Genomic DNA, 12384 nt, shown 5'->3' with positions numbered 1-12384 from the left:
CCTTCCCAAAATCCCAGAATTTTCCCCCCAATTCCTTCCCAAAATTCCACAATTTATCCCCAAAATTACAGAATTTTCCCCAAAATTCCAAAATTTCCCCCAAATCCCCCAACATTCCAGGATTTTTCTCCCAAAATCCCAAAATTCTTTCCCAATTCCTTCTCAAAATTCCGCAATTTCTCCCCAAAATTCCAGAATTTTCTCTAAATCCCCCAAAATGTAGAATTTCCCCCGAAATCCCATCAAAATTCCCAAAATTTCCCAAAAACCCCAGAATTTTCCCCCCAAAATCCCAGAATTTTCACCCAAACTCACCCCAAAATTCCAGAATTTCCCAAGTCCCCAAAATCCCCTCAAATTTAATAAAACTCTCCCAAATAATTCCCAAAAAAAATTCCCCCAAATTCCTCCCAAAAACCACAAAACTTCCCCAAATTCCAAAATTCACGTAAATTCCACCCAAATTTTCCAAAAATTCCCCAAAAATCTAAAGAAATTCCCAAAAAAATCCCTAAAAATAAAAAAATCCACAAAATTTCCACCAAAACATCCGCAAACTTTCCCAAAATCCCCTCAAATTTTACAAAATTACCCCAAAAAAATTAAAATAAATTTCCCAAAAACCAAAAAAAAAAAATCTACAAAATCTCCCCCAAAAAATCCCCAAAAATCCCTAAAATTCTGCAAAATTCCACCAAAATTTACAAATCCTCTAAAAATTCCCCAAATTTTCCCAAATTACCCCAAAAAATCGCCGAAAATCCAAAATATTTGCCCAAAATTACCCCCAAAAATCCCAGATATTAGCCCAAAAATGCCCCAAAATTTAACAAAATTCCTCAAAATCCCCTCAAATTTTTCCCCAAAAATTCCTAAAATTCCCAAACTCTAAAAAATTCCCCAAAATTCCCCAAAAATTCCCATTTTTTCCCCATTTTTCACCTTTCTTCAGCTGCGTCAGGATCCCCCCTTTGCTCTGGGGGGCGTGGCCGGTGGGCGTGGCCTGGGGCGGGGCAGGGGGCGGGGCCACACCCAATTTGGAGCGGAGGGCGGGGACTCGCAGCAGCCCGGTCTGCAATAGGCTGAAGCTGTTGGACGTCAGCCAATAGGTGAAGACCGCCTGGAAAAAGCGACCAATCAGAGGAAAGTACATGCCAAAGGGGGCGGGGCCACAATAAGAACCCGGAAGTGGCAAAAAAAGGGAAAAAATTCCAATTTTTTAACAAAACTTTCTGATTTTTTTTTAGAAATTTCCAAATTTTTCTGGATTTTTGGAAAAATTACAAAATCCTGCAAAATAATTTCCAAATTTTGAGTAAAATTCCCAGTTAAAAAAAAGAAAATCTGATTTTTTTCCCATAAAATTCTCAAATTTTGGTAAAAAATTCAGAATTTTTTTAAAAAATCCACAAATTTTTGGTAAAATCTCCCAAATTGTTTTTGAAATTTCCTTGTTTTTTCCCAAGAAAATTCCAAATTTTGTTGAAGTATTTCTAGATTTTCAATAAAATTCCCAAATTTTTTTAAGTTCCAGATTGTTTTTCAAGAAAATTCCAAACTTTTTTGGGAAATTCCCAAACTTCCAGATAACAATCCCAAATTTTTTTATAATTTTGTGGATTTTTGGTAAAATTGCTCAATTTTTTTTTTCAGATTTCCTAATTTTTACAAAAAGATTCCAGCCTTTTTCAGGACAATTCCCAAATTTTGAGAAAACAATCCAAAACTTTTTGAGAAATTTCCAAGTTTTGGATAAATGTTCATTTTTTCAAATTCCTAGATTCTTTCAAAAAAAATTCCAAATTTTATTTTGGGAAAGTTCCCAATTCTTCTTCAAATTCCCTTTTTTTTAGGCAAAAAAAATTTCAAATTTTTAGTGAAAAATCCCTTAATTTTCAAAAAATATTCCCAAATTTTTTTAGAAATTTTGGGATTTTTACAAAAATTCCCAATTCCTTTTTTTTTAATTTCCATATTTTTTCCAAAAAAATTGCAAATTTTGAGAAAAAATCAGGAAAATTTGGGAAAAATTACAAAAATTAAAATTGAAAATTTCCCTTTAAAAACTGGCCCCGCCCCTTTTACCTGACCACGCCCCCTTTTAAGCCCCGCCCCTACTCACCGTGGGGAAGTGCACGATGAAAGGCAGGAAGAAAAGGGGGAGGAGCCTCAGGATTTGACGGACAGGCCCCGCCCCCGGCGCCGACACGCCCGTCTCCGCCCCGAGCTGAGTGGAGAAAAATTCAAATTAGCCACGCCCCTCATTTGCATATAAATGCCCCTCCCCTTATTCATATAAACTCCTTTTAAATGCCCAAAAATCTGCAATTTTTGCCCAAAATTTACAATTTTTAACCTCAAAAATTCAAATTTTCCCCCCAAAATTCCCAGTTTTTCCCCCCAATTTTTCAATCCGAAATTTGCCATTTTTCCCCCAAAATTTCAATTTTTTTCCTCTAAAATTCGTATTCTTTTTTCCAAAATCCTCCTTTTTTTCCTCAAAAATTCCCGTTTTTTTCTCCCAAAATCTTCCCCCCAAAATTCCCATTTTTGCCAAAAATTTTCGTCCAAAATTTAAGTTTTTCCCTCCAAAATTCCCATTTTTTTTACCCCAAATTTCCCATTTTTTTCCCCAAAATCTCCATTTTTCACCAAAAATCCCAATTTTTTCACCCAAAATCCCCATTTTTAACTCCTCATTTATCACTCCAAAAATCAGATTTTTTTTCACCTAAAATTCACATTTTTTGCCCTAAAATCTCCATTTCTTCACGCTAAAATCCCCAAATTTTTTTGCCCAAAATCCCCATTTTCTACCCCAAATTTTACTTCCCCTAAAATCCCCATTTTTCCTCTCAAAATTCAATTTTTCACACTAAAAATCAGATTTTCTGCCCTAAAATCCTTATTTTTCCCTCTAAAATCCTTGTTCTTTCACCCAAAACCCCCATATTTTCCCAAAATCCCCTTTTTTACCCCAAAATTTATTTACCTTAAAAAAATTTTCATATTCTCTCTAAAAATCACTATTCTTTCCCCTAAAATTCATATTTTTCGCCATAAAATCTTCATTTTTTCACCTATAAACTTCATTTCTTCACTTAAAACCCCCAATTTTTTTTGCCCAAAATCCCCATTTTTTACCCCAAATTTCATTTCCCTCCAAAACCCCATTTTTCCTCTAAAAATCCCACATTTCACCCCAAAAATTCAATTTTTTCCCTCTAAAACCCCCATTTTTCAACGTAAAAACTCCATTTTTTCACCTAAAACCTTCATTTTTTTTTCCCCAAATCCCGTTTTTTTTGCCCAAAATCGGGATTTTTGTCCCCAAACCTCGAGCACGAGCCAGGTGGAGGCTGTGACCAGCACGGGCAGGACGTAGAAGGGGTCGGGGGCGGCCAAATTTGGGAACCAGCCCAGCCCCCCCTGCAGCAGCCCCGGCACCGGCGCCGCCGCCATCCCCTGCAGGGCGAAGAAAAACGACACAAAAAGGGGGGTCTGGGACCCCCAAAATTAGTAATTAACAATGCCATAATTAATATGCTAATTAGGAATTAATTGGGATTTTTTACAGAATTTATATATGATTTTTTTTGGATTTTTAATGAATTTTTTCTGATTTTTCGTCAATTTTTTCCCTCAATTTTTAATCATATTTTAACTATTTAAAATCGATTTAAAAATATAAAATTAATCTAAAATAAAAAAATTTGTTTTGGATTATTTGGGATTTTTAATGGAATTTTTTTTTCTGATTTTTTCCTCACTTTTTAAATTTTTTTCCTCATTTTTTGGTGATTTTTTTGTGAATTTTTCCCAATTTTAAAGAACTTTTTGAGAGTTTTTAATGGGTTCAAAACCCTAAAATAGATGAAAAACAAAAAAGACTTTTTAAAAATATTTAGAATTTTTTACAGCATTTTTTTCTGATTTTTTGGGGTATTTTATTAAATTTTTTTTGGTTTTTAAAGCTGAAAATTATGGGATAAATCAGGAAATATATGAAAATTTTATTTAGGACTCTTCACAGCATTTTTTTCTGATTTTTTGGGGTATTTTATTAATTTTTTTTGATTTTTAAAGTAATTTTAAAACTGAAAATTATGGGATATATCAGGAAATATATGAAAATTTAAAATTATTTTTTAAAGAATGTGTTCAGATTTTTCTTCAATTTTTTGGGGATTTTTTCCCAAATATTTGGGATTTTTCTGAATTTTTAATGATTTTTTTTTTTAATTTTTTGGGGATTATTTTTTTCCAAAATATTTGGAATTTTTCTGAATTTTTAATGATTTTTTTTTTTAATTTTTTGGGGATTTTTTCTCACAAATTTTTGGGATTTTTCTGAATTTTTAATGATTTTTTTTCAAATTTTTTTTGGGATTTTTTCCCCCAAATTTTTGGGATTTTTCTGAATTTTTAAACAATTTTTTTGGAATTTTTTTTTGTATTTTAAAGTGTACATCCTATGAAAAATAAATTAAAAAACAACAAAAAAAATCCAGAAATTTTCGGATTTTTTTCAGATTTTTTATGAATTTTTTCTGATTTTTCGTCAATTTTTTGCTATTTTTTTGCAAAATTTAAAGTTTTTTTAATCATTTATAAGGGATTTAAAAATATAAAATGAACCTAAAATAAAAGATTTTTTTTGACATTTTTTAATCAATTTTTCATAATTTTTTTCAATTTTTTTAATGATTTTTAGTGACATTTTTTGTATTTTTTTAAGCATTTCTTGAGAATTTTCAGAGGTTTTAAGAAATCTGCAACTCTCCAAAATTTGGAAATATTTCACCAAAATTTTGGGAATTTTTAAGGGAATTTTTGAGAATTTTTACAGAATTTTTTCCAAAATTTTTGGGATTTTTTTTCCAAAATTTTTGGGATTTTTTCTGCGTTTTTAAAGATTTTTTTCAAAATTTTTTATATATTTTTGAGAGCTTTTTTAGATTTTAGGAATCTTCAAATGATTAAAAATTACTGAATATTTTAGTAATTTTTTTTTTAATTTTTTTCAGAAATTTTTAGGATTTTAAAAATTATTCTTCAAGAATTTTATTTTAATTTCCTGAGAATTTTTTTGTATATTTTAAGCCTCAAATTACCTAAAATTTATTAAAAACATCAAGAAAAAAATCCAGAAAAATCTCAGGAAAATTTGGATTTTTTACAGATTTTTTTTTTAATTTTTTGGGAATTTTCCTCAGATTTTTAAAAAAAATTTTAATGGAAATTTTTAATTTTTTTCTGATTTTTAAACAATTTTATAACAATTTTTCTAGGTTTTTAAAACATTTTTTCCCTTGCACATAAAAAACAAAAATCAAAATTAAAATACAAAAATAAACAAATAAATTTTGGGAATTTTTTGGGATCCTGTTGTCAAAATTTCAATTTTTAAACCAAATTTTCCGCCTGATTCCCCCCAAATTTTCCCATTGCCCCCCAAAGTTTATCCAGAATTTATTCCCAAATTTTTTGGGGTAAATTCCCAAATTTTTGGGGTTTCCAAACCTGCACGAGGGGCACCAGGAAGCCCCGGAGCGGATTGACGTTGTGACGTCGTTGATACGAGACCAGTTCTGAGTAAGCCACGGCCACTGAGGGATTAAAAAGGGGCGTGGTCAGTCTGGAAGGGTGTGGCCAACCAGCCACACCCACCTCAGATGAGCCACACCAAAAAAATCCCGAAAAAATTGGAAAAAAACCCAAAAAACGGCAAAAATTACAATTAAGTGAGGCCCCTTTAAGAATAAACCACGCCCACTTTATGCCCATATACGGAATAAGCAATGGCTGCAATAGGTGAGACCACACCCCTTTCTGGCCAAATTTGTTGCCTATTTTAGGATATTTTGCTTTGAATAAGCAATGGCTGCAATAGGTGAGGCCACGCCCCTTTCTGGCCAAATTTGAATGTTGCCTATTTTAGGATATTTTGCTTCTGAAATCCCCAAATTTTCCTATTTTTATCCCAAATTTTGGCCCCACCCACTTCAATTTAGGCCACACCCACCTCAGATGAGCCACACCCGAAATAAATCAAAAAATGGCAAAAATTATAATGGGGTGAGGCCCCTTTAAGAATAAGCCACGCCTACTTGATGCCCAATACAAGAGGCACAGAGTGGGGCAAGTGAAGCCACGCCCCTTTTGGACCAAATTTGGTCATGTCCAATCAGGCCTTTTTTCCTTTAGAATTTCCAAATTTTCGATTTTTTCCCCAAATTTTCAGCTCCTCATACTCAAATTTAGGCCACGCCCACATCAGAAAGGCCACGCCCACTTCAGGCAAGCCACACCCACAACCCCCCCCAAAATAAAATAAAAACAAGGCAAAAATTAAAATGGGGTGAGGCCCCTTTAAGAAGAAGCCACACCCACTTGATGCCCATATATGGAAAGTAATGCCTGCAACACATGGGGTGTGTGAGGCCACACCCACTTTACCATATTTAGATGCTTACAACTCAAAATATGGTTACGCCCATTTAAGGAAATCTTTCATTTAGAATGTGCATAATTTTTGCCCATCCCACTCAAAATTAGACCACGCCCACCTCAGCTAAGCCACGCCCACCTTAGCCAAGCCACGCCCACAAAAATTGCAGGGGAAAGGGGAAAAAACCCAATGAACCAACACTAATATAAATGAGTGAGGCCCCTTTAAGAATAAACCACACCCACTCTATGCCCATATATGGGATGCAAGGCTGCTTAAGCCACGCCCACGACCACTAAGCCACGCCCCTTTATTGCCATTTTTAGACATTTTTGATCCATTTTTCACCCAAATTCTACCTCCTACCCCTTAATTGTTGAAGCCACGCCCACATTCTAAGAAGCCACGCCCACAACCCTTAAACCACGCCCACTTTGTTCTACTTTAATGAAGCCACGCCCACAAATATTAAGCCACACCCACAAACCTTAAGCCACACCCACAAGACCTAATTTTTAGGCCTTTTAACCCCATTTTTTACCTTTTTTTCCACCCAAATTTTGCCCCACGTGCCTCCGTTTTTAGGCCACGCCCACAACTCTAAAGCCACGCCCATAAATCCTTAAACCACGCCCACTTTGCCTTACTTTAAGGCATTTCAACCCAACTTTTTTACGTTTCCACTCACTATTTCCCATTTTTAAACGTTTTTTTCACGCAAATTTCACCTCCCACCCCCCAGGCTCTGCCCCAAACTTCCCAAATTGTGTGACCACGCCCACAAACCTGAAGCCACGCCCACAAATATTAAGCCACACCCACAAACCTTAAGCCACACCCACAAGACCTAATTTTTAGGCCTTTTAACCCCATTTTTTACCTTTTTTTCCACCCAAATTTTGCCCCACGTGCCTCCGTTTTTAGGCCACGCCCACAACTCTAAAGCCACGCCCATAAATCCTTAAACCACGCCCACTTTGCCTTACTTTAAGGCATTTCAACCCAACTTTTTTACGTTTCCACTCACTATTTTCACCTTTTTTCACCCAAATTTCGCCTCCCACCCCCCGGGCTCCGCCCCCACCCCCCAAATTCGGCGGCCACGCCCACCCTGGTTGGGGTCGGAGCCCCGGCGGGCCTCGGCCACGCGCTGGGAGAGGCGCTGGAGCTCGGGGAGGTGCCGGGAGAGCCGGGCGGCCTCGCGCTGGCCCCGCAGCACCAGGGGCAGCAGCAGGATCCGGGCCCCAACCGTGCCTAAAAAAGGGGGAAAAAGACAAAATTTAACAAAATTGATAAAATTCTAGGTGGGGAGGAAAAAAATCCCGGCGGGAATTGGAAAAAAAATGAGGGAATTTGGCTTAAATTGTGATGTTTGGCGTTAAAATTCAGATTTTTTTTTCAACTGAATTTTATCCCAGAATTTTTGTGAAATATTTCCAAATTTTGGAGAGTTGCAGATTTCTTAAAGCCTCTGGAAATTCTCAAGAGGTGATTAAAAATTCCAAAAAATATCATTAAAAATCATTATAAAATTTGAAAAAATTGAGAAAAAATTCTGTAAGAAATGTCAAAAAAATCTTTTATTCTAAATCCACTTTATTTTCTTAAATCCTTTAAAATTGATTTTAAAATAAGTTTAAATATTGGAAAAAAATCAGCAAAAATTCATTTATTCTCCCAAAATTCTCTCAAATTCCCTCCAAATTCCAAAATACTCCTCTGAAACCCCCAAATTTTTCTTTAAAATCCCAAATTTTCACTGCAAAACGTCAAATTTCCCCCTCAAGCCCCAAATTCCCTCCCCAAAAATCCCAACTTTCCCCCAAAATCCCCCGATTTCCCCCCACAACCCCAAATTCCCTCCTTAAATCCCAATTTTTCCCCCTAAAACCCAGAGTTCCCTCACTAAATCCTTATTTTTCTCCTCAAAACCCCCAAATATTCCCCTAAAAACCCCAAATTTCCCCCACAAATCCGAAATATTTCCCTGAAACCTCCCTAAAATCCCAAATTTCCTCTCTAAAACCCACAAATAATCCCCTAAAACCTCAAGTTTTCCTCAGAAAAATCATAAATATGCCCCTGAAACCTCCCCAAAACCCTCTTAAAACCTCAAATTTCCCCCCAAATTTCTCCCCAAAATTCAAATTTTCTCCCTAAAAACCCCAAATATTCCCCTAAAACGCCCCCAAAATTCAAAAAAATCTCAAATTCCTCCCCAAAACCCCAAAAATTCCTCACTAAATCCTGATTTTTCCCCCAAAACCCCCAATTTTCCCCCTAAAAACCCACAAATATTCCTCGCCCTAAATTTGGGGGGGAGGGAGCTAAGGGGGGGTTAAAAGGAGAAAAATTTGAAATTTGAGCCAAAAAAGGCAAAATTTGACCCCCCAAAAATCAAAATTTGACCTTAAAACTCCACTTAACCAAAACCCCAAAACTGACCCCAACCCAACCCAGAAAAATAAAACAATTTAATCAAAACCCCGAAAATTTGACCCAAAACACAGAAAATTGAATCAAAAAAACCAAACATTTCACCAGAAACCCCTGATTTGATTAAAATCCCCAAAATTTAACCTAACAACCAAAATTTGACCAAAAAACCCCCAAAACTCGACCCAATCTCCTTCATTTTAAACAAACCCCCTAAAATTTGATCCAAAACTCAAAAAAATTGACCCAAAACCCACAAAATTTGACCCAAAACTCACCCTGTTGAAAAAAAAATCCAAACCTAACCCAAAATCTGAACCAAAAAACCCCAAAATTTGAACCACAACCCTCAAAATTTAACAAACTTCCTCATTTTTACCAAAGCCCCTGAAATTTGACCCAAAACCCAAAAAATTGACCCCAAAATGCAAAATCTGACACCAAAACCTCCAATATTTGAATTGTAAACCCCTTAAATTAATCAAAACCCCAAAAATTTTGCACAAAATCTCAAGAAATTGACCCCAACGTCCCCAATTTGATCAAAATCCCCAATACTTAACCCAAAATATCCAAAATTTAACCAAAAAACCCTAAAAATTTGACACAAACTCACTCAATTTGTCCAAAACCACCCAAAATTGACATAAGCCCCACTCAAACTTAACCCCTAAAACTTCACTTTAATCAAAACCCCAAAATTTAAACAAAAACCCCAAAATCTGACTCAAGACCCCCAAATTTTTCCTGAATTTCTGCCACAACCCCCAAATTTTCCCCAAGTTTCTTTCAAAACTCCCCAATTTTCCCTCAATTTTCCCCCAAAATCCCCAAATTTTTCTCAAATTTCCCCCAAACCCCAAAATTTCCCTAAAATTGCCCAAATTTATATCAAATTTTCCCCAAAAATCCCCATGTTTCCCCCATTACTCCCAGATTTCTCTAAAATTTCCCCCAAAACCCACAGATTTTCCCCCAAATTTCCCTCCAAACTCCCGAACTTCCCCCCAAACTTCCAAATTTCTCTCAAATTTTCCCCAAAACTACCTCCCCAAACCTCCATATTTCCTCCCCAAAATTCCTGAATTTCCCCACAAAATCTCTAAATTTACCTCAAATTTCCCCTCAAACCCCCCACAACCCGAAGGTCCCTCATATTTTCCCAAAAATTTACGCCCAAACCCCCCCAATTTTCCTCACAGTCCCCCAAAACCCCCACATTTCCCCAATTACTCACAGATTCCCCTCAGATTTCCCCACCAAAACCCCAAATCTCCCCCAAAAGCCCTCAAATTTCCCTCAAGTTTTCCCTAAAAATCCCAATTTTCCCTCAAATCCCTCCCAAATTTTCTCGCCTCACCTGCTCTGCGCCGCTCGCCACCCCCCTCACGGCCGGGGCTCCGCAGCACCACACGGGACCCCGCAACCTCTGCGGAAAAAAACACATTTTGTGCCTTTATAACATCTAAACACTCACTTTGACGACATAACCTCCCCCAGAAAAAGGCAAAAAAGGGGGGGAAAAGTTAAAAAAACCTTTCCGGCTCACCTGAGCCCTCAGGGCGCGCAGCAGCGGCCGCAGCCGCGGGGTCGCCGCCGCCATCATGGCGGCCTGAGGGGAGCAGGAAGAAGGGCGGGGCTTAAGCGCTGAGGGGGAGTGCCCGCCAAAATCGCGGCTGCTGATTGGTCAGAGGAAAGATGCGCTTGCGCTTTATTGATTAAGGTAAGAAGCGCCATTTTGAGTGAGGGTAGCCCTGAGTGAGGCGTGGCCAAGAGGGAGAGGCGGGCCCAAAACCCCCATATTTTTTCCCAAATCCCCAATATTCCATAAATTTTCCCACAATTCCCATTTTTTCCCAAAAATTCCCATTTCTTCCCCTCAGAACCTGCGGGCTGTCCTGGAGGGGGCCCTGCTGTGCTGCCCAGCTGAGTCCAAGTCCCCCAAAACCCCTCAAAAATGCCCTAAAAAAACCCCAAAACTCCCAGATTTTTTTCCCAAATCGCCAAAATTCCATAAATTTTCCCGCAATTCCCATAAAAACCCAAAATCCACCTAAAACCCCCATATTTTTTCCCAAATCCCCAACATTCCATAAATTTTCCCAAAATTTCTAAATTTTCTCCTACAATTCCCGTTTTCCCCTCAGGATCTGAGGGCTGCTCTGGAGGGGGCCCTGCTGAGGTGCCCGGCTGAGGCCGAGCCCCTCAAAACCCCTCAAAAACGCCCTAAAAAATCCCCAAAATCCAAATAAAATCCCCAGAATTTCCTTTTTTCTCCCTCAATATTCCCAAATTTCACCAAAATGCTCTAAATTTTCCCAAAATTCCCATTTTTTTATCTCAAAATTATTTTTTCCCCTCAAGATCTGCTGGCTGCCCTGGAAGGAGCCCTGCCACACTGTCTGGCTGAGGCTGAGCCCCCCCCTCAAACCCCAAAATCTCCCCAAATCCTCCCCAAAATTCCCCAGAATTCCCTCAAATATTCCCCAAAATTCCCCCAAATCCCTTCCAGACCCCCAATTTTTCCCCAAATCCCCCAAATTTCTCCATCAAATTCACTTAATCCTCCCAAATCCCTCCTCAAACACAAAAAAATCCCTCAAAATTTGTTCCAAATTTCCCCCAAATCCACCCAAAATCCCTCAAATCCAGCCAAAATTCCCCCCAAAAATTCCTTCCCAAAAGATCCCCCCGGCAAAATTCCCCCAAAATTCCTCAAATCCTCCCAAAACCCCACAAAAATCCGACAAAATCATTCCAAATTCACCCAAAAATCTGCAGAAATCCTCCAAAAATTAACAAAATCCCTCCAAAATTCCATCAAATCATTCCCAAACCCCAAAATTGTCTAAAATTGCCAAAAATCTCCCTCCAAAATTCCAAATCCCTTTAAACTAACTCCAGAAGTCCCCAAAAATCTCCCCCAAACCCCTGGATTTTTTCCCAAATCCCCCAAAATTCCATAGATTTTCCTAAAATTCCTAAATTTTCCCCTAAAATTCTCATTTCTTCCCCTTTTTCCTCTCAGGATCTGAGGGCTGCCCTGGAAGGGACCGGCTGAGGCTGAGACCCCCAAAACCCCCCAAAAGCGCCATAAAAAACCACCAAAATCCAAATATAATATCCAAAATTTCCTGTTTTCCCCCCAATATTCCCGAATTTCACCAAAATTCCCTAAATTATCATAAAATTTGCATTTTTTTCCCTCAAAATTCCCATTTTCCCCTCAGGATCTGAGGAATGCCCTGTAGGGGGCCCTGCTGAGGTGCCCAGCTGAGGCTGAGCCCCCCTAAAAAGGCCCTAAAAAACCCCAAAATCCCCTCAAAATTCCCATTTCCCACACCCAGTATTCCCAAATTTTCCCCAATATTCCCAAATGTTCCCAAAATTCCCATTTTTTTCCCCTTTTTCCTCTCAGGATCTGCGGGCTGCCCTGGAGGGGGCGTGCTGTGGTGCTCTGCTGAGGCTGAGACCCCCAAAACCCCTCAAAAATGCCC

At 37.9% G+C, this 12384-nt stretch overlaps 1 protein-coding gene across 1 annotated transcript; it reads right to left on the bottom strand.

Annotated features, from left to right (window-relative positions):
• Positions 1 to 849: 849 nt before the first annotated feature.
• OXA1L (OXA1L mitochondrial inner membrane protein) lies at positions 850 to 10526 on the bottom strand (the record flags this gene model as incomplete). Its single annotated transcript, XM_041470616.1, has 7 exons — positions 850 to 1120; positions 2123 to 2227; positions 3337 to 3501; positions 5524 to 5609; positions 7562 to 7705; positions 10248 to 10316; positions 10437 to 10526. Coding segments are annotated over 7 exons (929 nt in total), but the record flags the coding sequence as incomplete, so codon positions are not given.
• Positions 10527 to 12384: the final 1858 nt, after the last annotated feature.

Source organism: Pyrgilauda ruficollis, unplaced genomic scaffold (assembly GCF_017590135.1).
Source record: "Pyrgilauda ruficollis isolate IOZ18807 unplaced genomic scaffold, ASM1759013v1 scaffold1057, whole genome shotgun sequence".
NCBI lineage: Eukaryota > Metazoa > Chordata > Aves > Passeriformes > Passeridae > Pyrgilauda > Pyrgilauda ruficollis.
The sequence above is the reverse complement of the archived record's forward strand: the minus strand, read 5'-3'. Positions and strand labels throughout refer to the sequence as shown.